This window comes from Notolabrus celidotus, chromosome 13 (genome assembly GCF_009762535.1).
Source record: "Notolabrus celidotus isolate fNotCel1 chromosome 13, fNotCel1.pri, whole genome shotgun sequence".
Taxonomy (NCBI): domain Eukaryota; kingdom Metazoa; phylum Chordata; class Actinopteri; order Labriformes; family Labridae; genus Notolabrus; species Notolabrus celidotus.
The window spans coordinates 10,858,532-10,879,764 of record NC_048284.1 but is presented as its reverse complement, the minus strand read 5'-3'; the positions used below and the strand labels follow the sequence as shown (position 1 = coordinate 10,879,764).

General features: G+C 38.4%; 1 protein-coding gene across 2 annotated transcripts in view; it reads right to left on the bottom strand.

Annotated features, from left to right (window-relative positions):
- Positions 1–21,233, bottom strand: part of map3k5 (mitogen-activated protein kinase kinase kinase 5) — a 107,551-nt gene that overhangs the window by 12,374 nt on the left and 73,944 nt on the right. For both annotated transcript variants that reach the window (XM_034699804.1, XM_034699806.1), the window contains exons 13-19: positions 19,929–20,024; positions 15,229–15,310; positions 12,607–12,740; positions 8,471–8,598; positions 7,829–7,965; positions 5,045–5,150; positions 478–635 (exon numbers count right to left, since the gene is read on the bottom strand). In XM_034699804.1, coding sequence (XP_034555695.1) covers positions 478–635; positions 5,045–5,150; positions 7,829–7,965; positions 8,471–8,598; positions 12,607–12,740; positions 15,229–15,310; positions 19,929–20,024 — 841 coding nt within the window. The remainder of the gene's footprint in view (positions 1–477; positions 636–5,044; positions 5,151–7,828; positions 7,966–8,470; positions 8,599–12,606; positions 12,741–15,228; positions 15,311–19,928; positions 20,025–21,233) is intronic.

Below are 21,233 nucleotides of genomic sequence, written 5' to 3'. Positions count from 1 at the left end.
CACGTCTGTCAGTGTTTGTGACCTGAATGGAGGTCACTGTAACTGTGAGGATGTTTGTTTAAAAGAATGATGTTCCTGAGAGCAGAAACACTCTGTGCTAGAACATGTTATTGAGGACTTCTTCAGTCTGAATGCATGACAAGTCTTTAAGTGGTTTGTTAAACTAGATGGGGAACATGAACGGCTTTTTGGTGCAGATTTGCAATGAAGTGAAAGCAGCTGGTGAAATAAAATAATCCTTAAAGCATAATTGAATTATCAAATCAGAAGTAAAACATCAGGGGATCAATTAACAGCTCTGAAACATGAAGACTGACCACATCCAGCTGCAGCTGTTCACTGGCTCTGCTGATCAACACTTTATAAAAGATTGTATCACAGACACAGATGGTCATCTGCCTTCTAAGACCTGTTTGCTAAAATTAAACACAGTACCCAGAGGGATGGTGGGATTTTGTCTATGCTGTTGTCTCTAACCTTGAACATAGCAGCCTGTGGTTCTCCCAGTTCATAGAAAGGTGGTTTGCCAGTGGCCATCTCGATGATGGTGCAGCCCAGAGACCAGATGTCTGCTGGCTTTCCGTATCCACGAGGTCCCTTGTCTATGATTTCAGGAGCCATGTACTGTAGTGTGCCTGGACAAACAAACATGGACACAAAAGCAGATAGCGTCATATTTAGTTTTGTAATAGTGTAGATGTCCAGCAGCTGTCAAGACTCAAAGTTTACAAAATATATTATAGAATAGGTTGCCATTGCCCTTTAATTTAGCACTGAGGTGTTTCATAGGAAAAGACTTGAATGTTTCTCTGTACCACTGTGTGACCGATGGAGGCTTCTCCTGAATTCACTGAAACAGTGTACATCGCCCCACTAGGAGCAGAAGTTTACCCATTAAGACGAGCTGTCCTTTTGATAGAGAGAACTGTTGCGGAGGTACGTTCAGGAGAAACAATGCTGGCTCTAGTTTTATTCCATCAGTATTCTATCGAAAATGTTTCCTCTCTCACTCTCTCTCTTGATACAATATCAACAAACCTTCTAAATTAGTAATTAAAATGCAGATTAGTCATTTTTTAATTCAGAAAATGTGCAAGGAAAGCAATTATTGATTGACCTACTCGTGGATCCAAATGTGAGTACAACCTGCACTCTGCTTCAGGCAACATTCACACACTTTTCCTCTCTTTGCATCTAATAACTCAACATGTGAAACTCAGGATGACATAAGTTCAGGTGTATTAAAAAAAAACACTGCAGAAAGTTTACAAATGAACTGATGGAACTTTCAAGGCCACGAAGTGCATCACAGCCACCGAGCGTACACAGTGACATCAATGGTTAATGAATGGAACTGATGCAAATGCAAAAAATAGCTCAAATCAAGGCTAATAATAGCTCATCTTTGTTCAGAGGTGATGACATCATTCTTTCAAAAGACCAATCAGGTTAAGAGAGTTGTATGGTGGTTTAGTGAGCAGCAGCAAAGAGCTTCTGTGTGTTGTTCTAATCACAGCTGAGTCCAAAGAAACATGTCAGCTCCCTGTTGAAGAACTCTTTTGTTCTAATAATAGCCTGCCGGGCGGTATTCGCTGCTTTTAGAAGCTTGTTTACGGAGCTAAAAGCAGGGCAGGGACTCATTTATAGCAGACCAGGGCTATAAAAAGGAGTAGCCCAGTTTCCTGAAAGAGCTCCACCTATCAGGGTTAGTCCCTGTCTGTTCCAATCAGCTGACAGAGGGTGTTACCTTCTGCAACTGGTCTACCTCATACAAGTGCAATCCTGCCCCGCTGTGACCGCAGACTCGTGCCAAAACAAATATCTCTTTATAGAAACAGGCAGCTATTATCAGTGATGACACTTACAAGCTAAGGAGCTGAGAACGGCTGACTGCTCTGAAATAATGACAACAGGAGATGAAGTAGTGTCTGCGTGGGGTTATCTCACCACTCAGCTTTACTTGTGGCCACTACTGGGCAAAAGTTAGGTCATTGTTTAGATGATGGAGGGGATTTTCAAGAGCCAGAAGGGAAAGTTTGGATTTATTTTGTGTTTGGCTGTATGACAGACTTATCTATAGTCAGTGAATTACCTACAGTGTATGGGGGAAGCACAGCCACTTAAGTACCACTGTGGACGGGGTTTGCAACAAAATTTATTTTAGCTAGTTAGACCTCCTGTGGTGACTCCTGAGGACAAAGTGGTACCTCTGATCTGCTCTGATGATATCCTGTACATGCAAAAGTAGTATTTTGTAACTAAACATGTCCTCCATTAACCACAGTAGAAACAGATGTGGAGCTGAGGCAGGCTTGCATACAACTACTACATGCCCATCTGTCAGTCAACTCAACTGCGCCCCTAATAATGCAAATATATGCTTAAATCCTAGCTTTCATATTATCGAACATGTTCTAAAAAAGCTTTCAGCCACCTTTGCAGAGAAAGAAATTAACTACATATACCAAAATCATTTTTCAGCCCACAGTGTAAACATTACAATTTGTGCTGTAGAGTTAGATGCAGTGCTAATTTTGGAAGCTATTTTAGATTTAGTCTTAGTCTTAGTTTTTAGACGAAAATGCCTGTTAGTTTTAGTCACATTTTAGTCTTTTCAGCTCTTTATAGTTTTAGTCTAGTTTTAGTCGACGAAAACTCAAAACATTTTAGTCTTTGATTTTTGCAGAAACATCTTCACTCTTTAAATAATTCATGTAGTCGATCAGCTATTGGTAACAGAGTTAAACCAAGTGTTAAAATCATCAACATTTCACCCTTTTAACACTTTAGCTTGTGTAAAATCTTAAGTTAAATAATTCAGCAGGGCCCTGCTAAAAAGTCAAAAGAAAACATTCTTGATGTGACCACTGTGACTGTATTTTGATTCTCTTGATTCACAGTAAAATGCCATGAAAGGGCTGTATTGCACATTTACGACGGTCCTTGAATGCACCTCCCAGCGACAAAGGCACTGGACAGTCAATCAGTTCACGGCACTCTGAAATGCATCTGCATCTTTGATGACAAGGAGTTGATCAAACTTACTAAATGTGTCTGATGTATCACCAAACTGGATTAAATCAAGCTCTAGACGCGGAGCTTTTTATGGTGAGAGCGGCAAAACGGCAAACATCAAATATTAAACAGACATCCCCCGGTTGTGTCTTGGCATGGAGGTGAGGAGAGCTGGTTCACACAGCACACCTGCTGCAGGTAGTGACCAGGCTAACACTGCGCCAGCCACAGGAAGGCATCACTCTTATCTTTAAAGTTTAGACGCACAGCGGAGGAAACATGGATTCTTAATGTCCGACGGTCCGCCACTAATGTTTTTGTCTCGTCATCGTCTCATCAACAAATCGAAACATATGTTCGTCAGAGTTTTTATTATCAGTGATGCACTTAAGCTCGTGAGTCGTTGACAAACATTTATCGTCACAATGTCTTTGACGAAATTAACACTGGTTAGATGGGACCTACAGGTAGAGCTGGGCGATATTGAAAAGATGTTATCACAATAACATTTTTCATATCAGTCAATATTGATAATTATCACAATAAATATCAATTCATTATTCCATCCATCCATCCATCCATTAAATTTAAAGTCAGATTTTTGCTCCTGGGTGAAAGTTAAAGACGGTTTGTTAACTTGTGTCTGGAATTTAGTTCTCTGATAAGCTTCTTGAATCCATCACTTTTCAATCTGTCTGACATTATGTGGCAACTAGCGTCTATGGCACAGTAGCGTCCCCTCCCTTTCCAGTAGGCGGGTGTAATTACAGGTTTAAATATATTGCATTTTATCAAACATTTGTTATATTTATACTTAGAAAAATAATATCATGATAATTATCTTTATCGAATTACCGCCCAGCCCTACCTAAATGGGACTCTGGCTTTTGGGCACAGCCTCAAGTGGACACTTGAGGAATTGCAGTTTTTTGCACTTTCGCATTGGCTTCATTTTCCAGCAGTGGAAGTGGCTGCTTGGTCCAGGCATCCATATTCATTTCAATCTAATAAAAATAAAAACTCCCCACAGAGGCTTGATCACTCAGTTGGCCCAATTAGAAAACTCAATATCGGTTTAAGGTTAAACTACATCATGAGTATTGTCAGCACTTCACCTTGATGTTTCTTTTGCACTTCTTTTTGAACCGTGCAATGTTTTGGTATTCTTAAAGGTATCAGACCATACGTTTGTTCAGATAAACAAACACAAGAAAATAAGAATAAGTCATGATGACAGCAAACACTGCTCAAGGTCGAGACAAGAGGATTCTTTACTAAAACAGAGCACTCAGAGGAATTACTTCAGCAGAGGGCGAAAGACAGAGAGTGGAAACTTGTGGTTGTTACGTAAGTTGTTTTATTTATCCATGTTTTTAGAGCTGGCTCTCCTGGATGGTGTCAATTTTTCATAACATTTATGGGGAAAAAAAATACCACCACACATGTAGAGTTGTCTCAGTGTTACGTGTTGAATGTTGATGTTTATATTGAGTGCAGCTAGCCTCAGCTATCCAAGGGCATTAACACTCAAAAGACAGTTCTGAAAAACACAAGCATGAGGTCTCTTTGAAAATTATGGAAAAGTTTCATTTCAGTCTGAGCTTGCATCAGCACTATCTGACCATTACATGCACTGCTTGCATAGGCATACTGAGTGATTGTAGGGTTAAAAATACAGTGCTGAAAAAACGGTAACACATGCCTAGGTGAAGCCGTTACAATATTCAAAATACAGATTCAACCTGATCCTAATTTTTCTTGGCTGGACTTTTTCCAAGTGGCTTATGTGTTTTGTGGGGACCTCGTCCACAGCAGTACAGAGCTTAGTTTCTATGTTGGTGCTCCAGCTTTTCCAGAAAGAGGTCATGTTGACTGCCATATACTGTTGTAAGAACTTTTACAAGTCTTATAAATACTACAACCTCATTCCAAAAATCTTAACTGTCCCTTTAAGAACAAATTCCAAGGGTTTGTATGAACAGAGAGCAGAGATGTATGTGGTCTGTCATGCTGTGACATCAGTGTGTACCTGTGAACGTCTCAGTGCAGGGGTTGATCCCAGCCAACCTCTTGGATGTGCCGAAATCTGAAATCTTCAGGACGCCGCTGTAGGTGTTGATGAGAACGTTATCACCCTGTGGATCAGGAAAAACATCAGTGAGAACACATTCACCCATTCCTCGCTGAGATTCTGAACTGTGATAGTTTTGAGAAAATATATGAGGTGCTTGAAGATCCTCATCAACAGGCATTTAGGTGACAACAGTGTGTGGGAGGAAGAGGGCGACATCCCTGCCAAAACAAGGTGATTAACATTTATATATGACAATTATATGACCCTGTTGTTGGAGCAGGTGGATGCATGAGGAAGGGGGTGCTGACCCCAATCACTGTGTGATAGAGGTGTTATCAGTGCTTGTGATAACTGAGATAACAGAGAGAGGGGATATTACATAATAAATTATAGGAGGGAGACAAGATTATGGTTTCATAGAAAATGTTAAACAGCAGTGAGTAGTTTAGACACTCTCAAAATGCATTCACAACAAATCTATTGAAACAGAGAATAATTCATGGAGACCTTTAAAACTGGAATACTGCAATGCTTGAGATATTTGTCTTTTTTTCCTGCTACACATATTTACTTTCTTTAGATAATGTAAGAATCATTCTTCCTGCTTGTATTGATACTATATTGGGCATTCTTTCTTTAAATTTAACCCTTAAATACTTATATTTTTTCACCTTTATTTGATGTTCTGTTGAGTACCTCTGATTTTATTGTACTGTAATCTTAAAGCAATCTGGCAAAATTGATTTTCTCTAAGTAAAAATAAAAATAGATAAATAAAGATAGAATACAATTTAGATATATACAATGTTACAAATGGAATTTAGATTAAATAGCAGTAATTACAGGCAGTATTAAAAATGATTCAGTAGTGACAGGTTGACATGGTGTGATTATGGTTGGTAATGACAGATTAAGCAATAAATATGGGTAAATAGTATGACCGTGAGTTGTAGTAAACAATAATAATGTAATATAACATAATATAATATGGCAAAGATAATTACATAATACAATGTAATATGCAATATATGGCATCGTACGTTCTCCAATCCTATCACATTTTATTGTATTGTATAAATCCTACCATATTGCATTCCATGGTATTGCATCATATTGTATATGTTGTATGGTATTGTACCATATCATATGGTATTGTATAGTATCCTACTACACCGTATGATAAAATATAGTATGATACTATACAATTCTATATGTTTAATACAATAGGATACCATACAATTTGTATCTATTGTATCATATGGTTTACAATCATATCCAATCATATCGTGTTGAACTCTATCTTATTGCACTGAATCAATCGGAAATGTCTTTCAGTGGATGGGTTTGTTTCTTTTCTATATTTTTGACACTGTTACATTTTCTCATCATTATTTCAGTTTATTGTTGTGAATGCATCTAGATTTACAGTACACAGAGTTTACTGGTCATGAGACATGTCTTACAAAGGTCTTTTGTCTTAAAACCTCAAGTTTGCCAACTTTTCAAATGTTTAAAAAAAGTGAATGAGGCTCATTTCTGTCAATTATTTGAAAAATCAAGTTTTGTTATAATTTGTGGTAAAGTGCCTTACTTTTCATATGAGCAAACGGTCACATTAGCCATAAAAGCCCATCTACAAAGGGAAAGTTGAAGAGAGCTCCTCAGGAAATTAGTTCCTATTGCAGAAGTTTCATATTCCATTTAGTGCATTATTTTAACAGCAAAATCCAGCCAAAGCAAGATTATTTAATCATTCTTACTATTATTACTTTTATATTCATCTTTAATCAAACTGTGATGTTTCGTTATAATATATAATTGTAAGTGCACTTACAAGTACTGTGCCTTTGAAAATCAGTCTGTTTCTCTTTTCTGTTACTCCTGATTTTGTTGATTGGACAGATGGACACTAACTTCATCACAAGAATTACAGCTGATTTATTCAAATAAAATGATTTTTGTGATGGTAAAGTTTCAGTCAAGTGTTTCAGTAAAGTGAAGGAGAAAAGTTTGGTGTAGCCATTAGATATCCATCCATTTGAAATGTCTGTTCATGGTTATTTTGCTCTATAATTAACAAGTTTAATTAGGCATTCGATATATGAAACTACTGAGGTGGAGCTTGTTTGTTTCATGTTTGATTGATAATTTAGTGGGTGAAAATTATAATTTTTTTCTTTTTTTGTTTGGTTTATCTTTCTTTCTGCATCATTAGGATTGTGTATTGTCTTCTCTTGTGGTTGGTTGGTGAAGTGTAACCACTACACAGTTCGGTCTATTCCTCTTATGCTTTTCTTTGTTGTTTCTTATATTGTCATGTTTTTGCAGTTCACCTCCCACCAGTCACCTGTCAATCAAACAGTGAGGTCACTGATCACCTCTGACTTCTTTCCCTGCCTGAATTTCCTGTTGACAAAGTTTAGTATTTCACAGCTGGTGGCCCTTTCTTTGTAAGTTCAGCCAGAGTGGCCTTCACTTCTCAGGAAACTGCCTGATTCTTTTATTACTAAAAAATGCAAAGGTTTCTCCTTTGCATCGGAGGATCATCTCAGTATTTTTACAATCAATGTTAACAGATAAACTCCCTTAATGCAGCCAGGTTAAGCATCCTCTTACAATTTTAACACATTGTAAACTCTGAAAATGAACTATCTACATGATGTCTTTCCAGGAATTACCCTACAAGAACCCAACTTTTCCACAACAAGGAAAACTAGTCATCAAATAGCTTCTGCTCACCTTGATGTCTCGGTGTGCAATCTGGTTGTCGTGCAGATATTTGAGTCCCTCCAGGATCTGCCGTGTGTAGAAGCCGATGGTGGGCTCGTTGTTTTTCAGTGGACCCCATTTGGACCTCAGCAGGGCAGAGAGACTCCCTGAGCAGCACAGGAAATAGTTCAAAATCCATGAATACACTCATCCTGACCTGAGATCAGCAGTACAGAGAGCCAGAAAGTACGTGTTTCATCTCCTTACTAATGCATCTGACAAATAAATGTTGGAACTTAATTTTCCATTCATGTATTTCAGCAACAATTTGACCCACTTAATGAGTTCAAATTTGGCCTTTTAACATAAAAGTGGATTTAATTTATTTTGCTGCTTGAAAAACAGCTCTTGCTGGAACTCTTAAAAGAAAATTTTTTATTTGCTTTGCCAATTTGTAAAGTTATCTTTCCCATCAGATGCATTCAGATAATGATGAAAAAGGATTGAAAAAAACGCCACAAAGATAAGCACAAACAGTAAATTGCAGAATTTCTCTCATACCAAAAAGATCCTGGATACCTAAAATAAGCTGCATCCTCTCATTTTCATTCTCTATTAATAAATTAAATGTTATTTAATCTTGTATTTCCTCTTTGTTGGACTGGATCTCACCCCCAGGCACCTGCTCCATGAAGATCTTAATGAACCCATTCTCACTGATGGATCCGAGGTACTGGACGATGTTCTTGTGCTTTAAGTGCTTGTGAAGCGCGATCTCTTCATGCAGCGGCTGAGAGTACCTGTGTTAAAAATACAAGATGTTACAGTGTCAAACAGAGAAGAACAGATTATGATGAGATAATTTAATTCCCAGAATATGAGTTAGATAATGATAGTGGTTGGAGGAGTATAACTGCAGGTATTCAGTTACGTCTCTTTTAGTCTTCAGAGTTTGCAGCACTTTATCTCCTCTTCAGTGGGATTTTGAAGGTTTTATATCTAAGCTTCCTTTAAGTCAGTCAAAGTGATTCAGCTGTCGAACATCCCAAGGTCCAATTTTTTGTGCTGATGTATCAGCAGTCAACCTTTTCACAGCACATTATTAGTAGTTCATAGGTTTAAGACAGAAAGCTAGAGATTACACGTTACTCCTTAATATAAAACCTTCACAACATTAACTGTTACTATTGCAGTGAAACTAAAAAACAAATCATTCATCTAACTCAGCCAAAAGATTGAAGGAAAACTAATTCTAAACCTTGAAACAAAGATGAAACATAAAAGATTGAGGTTGTAGTTAATCTTTTCAGTTGCAATGTTAGTTCATAAAACTATTTTAAATTCTAAATAAAGCTAAAAGTGCATATTAGTACTTCCAATACACCACGGTGGTGTGTTAAAATATTTAACTAACACAAAGATAACCCATTCCCTACAATAGAAAAGCAACATACCACAAAATATTCACATTTAGGGATAATTTTGCAGATTAAAAAACTATCAAAAATTCAGTTTAAGGGCCTGTTTCCACTAACAGGAGTTTTTTTTAACCTACTTTCCACAAACCAATTCACTTTAAAACTTTCAGTGATCATTGTCAGCAGTTTTTTGTGGCTTCCTCTCAGTTGAAAATAGTTCAGCTTTTGGAACACCGCTGTGCTCCTCAATGTCACATTTCCCGCATTTACAACTCAGAATCAGGAAGAGCAAACCTTCCCATATCAATTTTACAAGAAACAATGGCGGAAGAGGAAGTATCTCTACTCGTATTTCCAAAGGTACTATTTTAAGGTCTGAGCTGCTGCCAACACCAGTACATGATCCCTTTTCATTGTTTTTAATAACTCTTTGCAATTTTTCCTTGAGTAAAAGCACATTTTAAGCACACAGAAATATGTAAACAGACTTTATGCTCAGGGAAACACAAGCACTGTGAGAAACTTTTGTAACCTAGCTTAACTAAGTGCAAGGGAAATTTGAGGTTATGGGCGCTGCCAGGGAGGATGAAGAGGCAAAAGTGAACCATACTGTCGATGGCAAACATAGGGGTGTGTGTGGTTGGGATGACTGGTGGGTTAGAACTTGGGCTTACTCTGAATTGTTTATGTGTTAAGGTTTTCATCTGGAGCCACCTTAAATCCACAAGCTGTGTGCCTTTTTAATATTGATTTGCACCACAACCCAAGATGCCTTTAAATCCAGTTAGGCTTGCTGTTAACGTTCAGTATCTGGAGTTTCACAACCTGGCTATCAGCGTTAGTGTGATTAGCTGCAGTTTTAGACTACGGTAGTGTAACCTCCTCCCACAGCTCCACAGTTCTCCATCATATCTTTCATATACTCTTCTTTCTGTCAGTGTATCTCAGTAAACAGGTAACAGGTCTAGATACTTTCATTGCATGTATTACAGGGAAATGGTATCAACATATTCACACATTTTCAACTCGCTATAAGTTCCTCAGCTGCTTCATCACTCTGTCTGGTGTCACCTTTGTCCACCCTGTCACTTCTGTATAATGTTTATGCGGCCTAGAAAAAAGTAGCAAAACAAACAAACAAACAAACAAACAAACAAACAAACAAACAAACAAATGCAGCCAATGGACACAGGCCCTCATTTCAGCTTTGTTGATGAACCACTTTTAAATTAGAAGACATTGTTAAAAACCCCTTCATGGAACCATAAACTACATTAACCTGATGATTAAGTGATCGACTAGAACATAATATTTAGTTGATTATGCAACCTCATGGATAGTCATTGCATCACTTTGCACACACACTTTCCTTCAGTCAGGTTAAAGGAAGAGAGGACACACTTCCCCCCCTTCTAAATTATTCATTCATTTATGTACTCTCGCCAAAGCCTTCAAACTTTCTTTAGTTATCTGTAAGACTAAATATTGAGAATTATGAATAATGTCTCGTTGAGTTCGTTAACATTTGAGTGTGTTTGTTAACCATGCCCTGTATTAATGGTATGTAAATGTGTTAGCTGAAGCTCCTCTAAAATGCTGTTTTGTGAAAAGTTTTGAGGTGATATAAAGAAATATGCAACCTAACAAAACACTCCCCTTGAGCCTCATAAAATGCGTTACATTGGAAGGACTCACAAAAGGAAAATGTTGTGATTCATATGATTTCAAACTGTATTTTTCAAACTTGACAATGTGTTACATACACATATAAACAACTTATCCACGCATTGATGAACCTTGTTGAAGGCTAAAAGCAGAGAAACAGCGAGGTTGAATCTTGACAGCATGCCAACCATCTATTTTCTTTCACGTATAGCTCTCTGCATAAATCACTCCCTCCGTCTTTCTCTATCTGTCTCTCTGCCTGTCTTCACATTTGGATAAACTTCTAAATTATTTACACAAATTCTCTACATTCTCTGCAGTCGAGCACTCTGCTGACTTGCTGATGTAATTATTAGATGGTGGAATCTGCTTGTCTGTGATAAAGTCATGAAATTTGAGATGAGGAAGTGTAGAATCAAGAGAAGGAAGCTGTTTCGAGCAGAGACAGTTGTGAGAATTTAACTCCAGTTATGAGTCACTTAGTTGGATACCAGCTCACTGAAATCCACAAACCCCCTCAGGGACTCTGCTGCTCTGTGCTTTAAGCTGCACTTCTCTTAATGATGCTCAACATTAGTGCTGAACATGATGAGGCATTAACAGCTCACACACCTGTTTACATCCAGGCTGTGATATTAGCTTTGGAGGAAAAACAAACAACAGATTTGCAAGGATTGCTAAAAATGCTGAGAGTGCCCTGAGGGGGGGCTTCAAATTAAAGGCGTTTATCCTCTTAACATGGATGTGCTCAACCAAATCCAAAGCAATCCTGCCATTAGATTATGAAACATCCTATGTGCAAACAGTACACTATATTAAGATTCATCCTCTGGGGAAAAGGAATTTTCTGAGGTATGCAAAAGCTACAAAAGGACATTCATCAGAGGACTAGTTTTACAACAGAGCAATGGTTTTATGAGCAGAAGGATGCTCATTGAGAAAAGCTTGATCTTTTGTTGGTGTAACAAAGAGAGTTATGGGGTCATCAAATTTTTAAAAAGTCATCATGAGGGGATCATGAGTGTTCAGCCGGGAATAGCCACAGTGATTTGCACATGCTAATTAATCCATGATCTCTAAGCTCATTCGTGATTTATAGGGGGTTTTATTAGGGGCAAGCCACAGTGCAACTAAGAGCTTCAATCAAACAGAGAACATGGTGTATCAGTAGGCTGCAAGGCGAATTTGCTAATCCCAACATCCAAGTCATACAGCTTTCATTTCTGCCTAAAACAGACAGCTGTGGCACAGTGTAATTAAGTAGCCAAGTGGTGGACCTTTGTTTGTTACAGGCGAGGTGTGTAATTGCATTGTATTGGAAGAATGTGTGTTGCCCCTCTCTTGGTCGATGGTTAAAGGAATTAACAGCAAGTCAAGCTCTTGAAAAACTTACTTATGTGGTAAGGAAGAAGGATTCTGAGTTTGGTGATATCTGGGAGACATTTTTGAATTTTAGAAAAAGTATTGACATTGAGGATTTGATTATGTGAATGACGTTCTATTTTTATGATGTGAGGATTTTTTTCAACTATGTTTAGACCTGCTGAAACTATCTTGTGATAGGTAATAGCTGCAGAGTACCTGACCATAAATACTCAGCTGATTACCTTATGCCACTGGAACACCCCAGAGAGCTCACAAATGCTCCCTCTGAGCAAAATCAGGTGACAAACAATAAAGTAAAAGATCTTTTTCTTTTCCTGCTGTGTGCCTGAAGACTCTCACCTGCTGTCTCTCTCTGGTATTTCTTTGATGGCCAGTCGGACCTGGTTGCTGAGGTCTCGGCCGGCGTAAACGACTCCAAATGTGCCTTTTCCAAGAACCACCCGGTCTCCATGCTCGTCGTACTCATAGTCGTACTGTTGGGACAAGAGCATGCCACAATCGTTTTAAATTCACAAAGTAAGATTGTTGTTCTCCAGTTATCAAAGTAAATTACTGTCTGTCTATGTTAAGCTCCACCATTGTTGTTGAAGAAGTTGACAGCCAAGTCTCAGCCCTTCTTGATTTTGATTGGTCAGTGATGGAGAAGTGACACCAACAAGCACGGTGGTGTGCCGAAAGTTTAATAATATTTCTAAAGGAAAAGCACTGAAAATGCTGTACTGTATTGGTTTTATAAAGAAAATAGGTGCTGCCAGAGCACACAACACTGTCAGACACAGGCCCTTATTATTTCCCATATGATATTATTGTATCATTTAAAAAAAAAAATGCTGCATAACAATCTGCTTTATCGTAAATTAACTTGATCCTAGAGCCCATGCAAGAAGAGCATGAACATCTTTATCTTTGTAGCTTATCGCAAAAATCTACAGGGAAATAAATTCTGCAAAAAATGCTCAAGGATTTGTTTTTCTCACACATATCGTTTTTCTATGTTGAACTGAATTAGAGACATGTTGATGTACACATGTTGTTTGGGATCTATTATGCACATATTGTGGTGATGAATGTTTGTATTTAGCTGTTGGTCTTATCCAGAAGGGTTGAAGTGTGTTTACATGCACACCTCCCACACATATACATACATATAATAACCTCAATCACTGTCACAGCACCAAGCTGTGAATTATCTCATCTCCTCATCATGCTGTCACACACACACAGCATGCCTGCAGGTGTTCTGTTATACACGTGCCCTTCTGCATGGGCACATGTCGATCATTCACAAAGTAAGATTTTTGTTCTCCAGTTATTAAATAAATTACTGTCTTTTTAAGAAAGGAATGTTTGTGATGTAAACCTTCTCCTCGTTACACCATGCTTGCAGTAGTGTAGTACCTCTCTGCAGATTAACGCTGATGCATTTACCAATAAAATTCTACTTTTAGCAAACAGCAAACGTCTTTAATTTTAAGCTACAACTTAATTTGAATGTCATTGGTAGTTTGATTGCTTCTGGGGGGGTTTGATGGATTATAACACGAGCATATTCACACAGAATTAAAACATTGTACATGCTACAACACATCCAAAAGCAACACATATGCAGTGGCAAACCGGCCATACCAGCAACATCCATAACACATTTCTACCTAACTCATGAAACAACATAAAGTTTACTTCAGGGCAGTTTGTAAAAGATCTTCATATGTCAAAGAAGAATGAGTCAACAGTTATTGTGCTTTATAGTTCATGCATCCCTCGGTGCATAAAAGGGCTTCTTCAAAAACAGTTGTGTGTACTTAAGAGTTGCACGGTTACTTTTTTGGTTGTCACACCTTTCACAGGCAAATCTGAACTTCTCTCTCTATGTAATCATTCTTTCCAAGATTGTCCTCCTTTAGTTATTAATTTTAGTTACTGTCTTTTTTGGATTGAACAATATGTCTTTTTTGGATTGAACAACATGTCTTTTTCTCCAAACAAACTTTTCCAATAACTGACTTCTTAAATAACTTAATGAAACCTCAGTTAAAGAGGATGAACAAATGTACTTTTCTTTTCAAATCATGTGATCAATGTTTACAGGAAACAAGCTTTGACCTTGCTTTGAGGACAGTTTGTGTTAAACAGGGAAAGTTTGGAGATCAGCCAGCAGTTAACTGAGGCCGATGATTCTCATGTTACAGCAAACACGGATACACTGTTCATAAAACCTGTTTGACATTTGATCCCTGCCTCTCCGCTGAGTCAAAATGGGTGCGGCAGCATTTTGGGATAATTAGCTTTTCTTTTTCCTGAGGCTCCGCTGAGACGACAGGTGAACACAGCAGCAGGTGTCTGTACTGTACTGTCAGAGCTTACAAAGCAAACAAGCAAAATACAGGTCTTATCCCAGCAGGTTAACGTGCATGCAGCCCAAGTGTGCAGCTGGGTGTCCATCCAGTTATGTGAATGAAAACTGGGATGAACTGTATTAGAAAACCAGATAGGAATAAAGAGTTTTTTTGATACAGATTTTTGTAAAAAGATTTTATGTTACAACGAACAAAGTACATCCTAAAAATGTTGCTATTGCATTTGACAATTTTGTCTTTTTGGCCAGAATGTTGGCGCTAACAAGGAACTTGTCCATCATTAAACATTAAGATGTCATTTTTTTGACCGGTATTGTTTGCAGTGTGGTTTGCAATTTTTTTGCACAGGTATTGATATAGTTTGATTTTTACTGTATCACACTGAAGTTTAGAATCCCGGTATCATGACAACCCTCGTTTTCAGATCTACATAACGTGGCTTTGATTGTGTTGGTCGGTTTCTTTATGGTAACAAAGTTAGGTTTTTGATATTAGTAGTGCATGAATCTCCACTGCCTATAAATTTCAAGCTTTATGAAAGGCAGAATTGAGGGACAAATAACCGAACTGATATTGGTTTGCATCCAGTCCTTAGTCCTCTCACCTCTAATGCGTCAGCGTCACAGTCTCCCTCCTCCGGACCTCTCCAGGCCTCCTCTGTTATGCTGTTGACCAGATCACAGAACCTGACAGAGAAAAAACATCATCAGTCCAACATTCAGATTAACACACTAACACTGCTTTAGGATGCTTACTAGACAGATGATAATGAGGCCTTTACCGTGTTGAAGATACAGCACAGTATAGTATAGTTTTGAAGGGAGGATTTTTGTCTTTTTTTCCTCTCTTTATTTTCTCTTCTTCTATTTTTAATTGGTTTCAAGTGACACCTAAATGACTAGAATTGTCCTAATGCCTTTCCTGTATTTTTAATTCCAGCTTTTTTAAAATGAAGGAGCTTTAAGGCCTGTGTCCCCTAACAGCATTTTTGCACTACAAATTCCCTCAAATTCAATTCGAGAGAGCTTCTCATTAGCACTTACTATTGTTAGATATTGAAAGTTGTTGAGCGGCACTCCTGCCTCCTCTAGTATTGACCATCACGTCTACTTAATATAGCTCTGTATGCTCAGAATGTGCTTTCATTCAATTGGATTTAAAAAAATGGAACAATAAAAATAAAATCATATCTTTAATCTATAATAGCTATAATAATAAGCAGCAGCTCTAGACTTGGAAGTTGTGTCCTCAAAAATAGAAAAAAAGTGTGTTTAGTGTCTCTATATGTTAAGCTCAACCATTGTTGTTGAAGAAGTTGACATCCAAGTCTCAACCCTTCTTGATTTTGATTGGTCAGTGATGGAGAAGTGACACCAACAAGCATGGTGGTGTGCCGAAAGTTTAATAATATTTCTAAAGGAAAAGCACTGTAAGCCCTCCAACAAAAAACAGCTGACTCAATGGCATTTTTGTGCTTCGGACACTCAATGCTGAAAATGCTGTACTGTATTGGTTTTATAAAGAAAATAGGTGCTGCCAGAGCAAACAACACTGTCAGTGGACACAGGCCCTTATTATTTCCCATATGATATTATTGAATCATTTAAAAAAAAAAATGCTGCATAACAATCTGCTTTATCGTAAATTAACTTGATCCTAGAGCCCATGCAAGAAGAGCATGAACATCTTTATCTTTGTAGCGTATCACAAAAATCTACGGGGAGATAAATTCTGCAAAAAATGCTCAGGGATTTGTTTTTCTCACACATATCGTTTTTCTATGTTGAACTGAATTAGAGACATGTTGATGTACACATGTTGTTTTGGATCTATTATGCACATATTGTGGTGATGAATGTTGGTATTTAGCTGTTGGTCTTATCCAGAAGGGTTGAAGTGTGTTTACATGCACACCTCCCACACATATACATACATATAATAACCTCAATCACTGTCACAGCACCAAACTGTGAATTATCTCACTCCTCATCATGCTCTCACACACACAGCATGCCTGCAGGTGTTCTGTTATACACGTACCCTTCTGCATGGGCACATGTCGATCATGCATTTGCACAAACACAATCAGAGGCTGCCACTCATCCTCTTTCCATCCACCTTTAGTCTACCTTAATCCATCTCACCCACCCTCTCTCCTGCTGTCACTCCCTTTTGCTTTGTGTTAAAGTAAAGCAGCATCATGACAACAGCAGGCATGACTCACTGACTCTCACACGACACATAATGGAACTGGAAGTGCTCGGGAGCGTCTGATGTGAGAGTCTGAACACTCTGTGCTTCGCCAAGCAGCAATAGCGAGGAACACGACAGCGCAGAAAGGAGACAAGGTGTGCTCCTGGTGGCAGAAAGTGCGAAATTTGCCACCCGAGGACAGAGCTGAAAACAGCGCCTGTCGGGTTCAGTACAAGCAGTGAAGAAGTAAACTCACACCTGAGGGAGGAAGTTTGCAATCTTCCTGGACTGACATCACTACTCATCATAAAATATGTCAGCAAAATGACATGTTGATTGTCAAAGGGTCATAAAAAACTTTATTTTGGGTATAATGATTTCTTTGAGCGAGTTAGCTGTTAGTCGAGCAAAAAACTGAACCTCAAAGTGAAGTAAGGGAAACTCCATTTTAAGGATTTAATTCATCTTCCTGAGATTTGAGCAACACCTGTGAAGGATTAAAATCTGTCCACAACGTTTACAGGAAAGCAGTTATATCATTTTCAAATATAATTTCTACAAGCCAGGGTGGATTTTTATTATTGTTGTACTGAGTTTATTGTTCTTGATATACAAAATTATTGTTAACTTATGTTTGTACTATTTCTTGTATATTTGTTGCCAAGTTTAATAAACTCTAAAGGACTACGATCTAAGAACCTAGATTACAAGTTAGTCTCAGACTTAAATGGCTTATGTTTTACAAGCTATAATTTTACCCTTTAACATATATATGCAAATAAAAAAAACAATTACCATCAATAAGAAAGTAGTCAAAACACTTATAAAGACTGCATTATAAGAAAAAGGTCCTGAAAATGTTGACGAAGTTATCTTTTGGCATCATAATTGTAAAATCGCTTTTGCCTCACCTCCACAGCTGCTAGGATCGAGGTATTTTCTTCTTCTCGTTGAAACTTTATCATATATCAAAAACCATGAAGGAGCTCTTTTGTGTATTTTGTATCTCAATTTTCAGACTACGTGCTAAGGTTAACATTTTTTTCTGCTGTCATTAATAAGCTAATTTTAAATAAAAGGCTACCCTATAACAAAAATGTAAAAAGGGGTGGAGGTTAGGGGGTGCAAATGTAGCTCTAGCGAAAGTTCAGACAGGAAGACTATAAAAGCAATCACAGCAGTTGTTTAACTCTCCTCTCCCTCGTTCAATAGCTCACCCGCTTCCAGCTGCATGCTCCGGAGCTGTCAGTGGTTAATTAGCGGTGCCTGTCATTCAATAGCTCAGTGGCACGCCCTTATCGTCAGCTTTCTGCTGTCTTTTTAAATGCGTCTCTCTCTCCAGCTAATTCCTTCTTGCATTGATGGTGCGCACCCCTCCACCTCCCCATCTCAACCTGGTCTCCGCAAGTCTTTAATTCCTAGGATTCATCAACCACCACCACCAGAGTCTGGACTCTAGGGGGATTTCTTCTGCTGCCAAATTCACACATCCTATGCTCACAAAATTATCCCCAGACTCCTTATGCTAAAGATTTCTGTCAAGTTTCATTATTCATTAAGTTGTAATAAATAACATTTAATCTTCAAACTGTGTCTCTCCTGATTGAAATAATGTTACAACATTGAACATTTATACTTAACGTGGGCAAAGCTGGAAATCAGTAGTTAAACATATCTCTGAGTACTCAGTCTTCAACGCTCAGACTGCAGTCTGCTCTAATTGTCAGCTTTCACACACTTTTTTCTACCACTGTGATTTCATGACATCACAAAGTCACAACACACTTTCTATGGTCATGTCGCTTTGGTACCAGGTCCTTAAGATCCTTTATTCGGCCCACAACCGGGAAATTTACAGTGTTACCGTGTTATTCCTCCCTGGTAAGCTTCCAAGCTGTCCAATCAGAAGAAAGGGAGCTTGTAAGGCCTTAAAGACACAAAGACACTAAATGTCTGTGAAGGTTCTCAGTCATCAAGGTCATGGTAATCCATCTGTAAGGCAACTGGACTGGTAGAAATTCTTGAAGATGTTTCACCTCTCCTCAGAAAGGCTTCTTAAGTTTTGACAAGACTGGGGAAGAGCTCGAAGATATAAGCCACTAACAGTCGTGGGTGTGTCTAGGAGTCACAAAGGGTCCTAAGTAGGGTCATTAGTCTAGTTCCTGACAGTTGTTAGGGTGATGGGTCAGCTGTGAGTCATTAGAGTCACATGGTCTCTGGTGTGAGTATGGTCTTACTTGTTTTGACAGAATTCAAAACAGCATTGTATGTAGGAGACAAATGGTGTCTTAGTCCACCACCTCTGTTAAGAGAAGGGTGTTCAAGCTCAACATAGATGGCTTCCTTGACCCCTTTTTCATACCAATGCTCTTCTCTACTAGAGACACTAAAGAACACTGAGATAGTCTGGCCAGTTGTTATTGGTCACGCCCAAAACGAGGCTTAAAACCAGAGGTGACCGAGCCTTTGTGGCGGCTGCCCCTCGGCTCTGGAACAACCTGCCCTGGCATATCCGCTCTGTGGAGTCAATTGAGGTTTTCAAATCCTTTCTAAAGACACACCTTTTCTCCTTGGCTTTTAATCAAGGTTGAGTGGAAAACTTAAATAAAATTTTAATTTATTTTATTCAATCTTATTTTATTCTATATTTGTACTGTGTTTATGTATTTTAGTATTGTATCTTTGACATTGTTTGGGTTATTTTTGTCATTTGTGCTGTCTTCATCTGTACAGCACTTTGGTCAACTCTGGTTGTTTTAAACGTGCTCTATAAATAAAGTTTGAGTTGAGTTGAATTAAAGAGACAGTACCTGGAAACTCCTGTGACAGGAGGTTGCACTGAGGGTTTTCACAGACACCAGTTTGAGATAAATGAGGAGTTTTTAGGACTGTAAATCATGCAGAGAGCTACTAGTGATTCACAGAGGGCAAATATAAATCTTGACATAAGCATAACAAGGCAAAGGTAAAAGTAATTGTAGGAGGTTGTAAAACATGTTTTCATTAGAGAGTTGTGATGTTTGCACCATTAAAAGTCTGTTTAGAAACACACATTTGTAGGAACTTCATGGTGCCAAAAAGTGCACAGACACAAAGAGGAGGCAGACCAACCTTTTACAGTGCATCTCTGTGCAGAAATAAATCTGGAAGTCCTCTGCATTGTGAAGCACGTAGAGGAAGGCACTTCTCTCGTCAAACTTGGAGATGCTGAGGAGAAACGATTCACGGTTAGTTGGACAATCATCACATGAGGGCAGATACGACTCATGGGAATGAATGAGGCCTTTCACTGGACTTTATGACATCAGCCATCAAGTCTCTGCTGCAAAATAAAAGAGTTTTTGTTCCTGTGTTTGGATGGCAAATCCATCAAAATACAAAACTGAGTGGATGACGCACTGATTTAATAACAATCAATATAACTGATATACAAAGATCGTATGCAGTATCATAAGAATGGATGATTTGTTTCCCGACAAAATCCTGAAATAGAATTTTATTTGCAAATAAAATCATGCCCTTTCCCCGCACAAAACATGGAGTGCTTCAATTCAAAAACTCAATAGGAACTTTCATACGCTGAAATGAGCACTTGTCCTGTTCCTTGCCATTGTGCCAAGTCCGGTTCTGCCTAGCCAGACAACGGAGCAACTGTATGTGTGGTCGTTTTGTTGCTGGCAGAGTTGCTTTTGTGTCCTGCTGACTGTCTGCAGGCTGAGTGGGCACAGAGAATGAGTAGTTCCCTAGCAACATGTGAGCACGGCCCTCCACTTCTCCCTCATCTGACTCTGAATTCCTCTGAGGACTGTGGAGGGAGAGGCGCACAGACGACATGATGGTAACTGGCTATGGCAGACTGTCTGTGGTATTAATGGAGCAGTCAGATAAAGTGTGAGAGATGAAATCATGGTGACAGACATGTCTGCATGTTCTTTTCTAACTGTGTGTTTGGATTAAATGAATGAGCATGCTTCCATACCTTGAGACTTAAAATATCCAAGACCCAATTGCTCTATGCTGAAAATTATACTTCCTATTATTTAGTGAGAGGTGGATGACAGTATTTATTTTACAGAGCTGCTGTTGGAATATCCATAGCGCTTTATCAATGTTTGCCAAACAGTCATTTGCTGACTTAGAACACACCATAATTCAACCTTATGTAACCTTGTTATGTCAGCTAATTAGCCTGCCTATTTCAATGCACATTTCTAAATTGGATAACTATGTTTAACTAGCAGGACCTGCTACAGAGTATGGACACTCTTACAACGCCTACTTTGAGTGGAGGAGGATGACTGTTCTGCAGCAATAGCAAAGAAAAGTATCTTGGTGTAGTTTTTGACTCCAATCTCACCTTTAAGGAACACATAAAAAAAAATCTCAAATATCATAAAGTTCAACCTCTCAAATTTC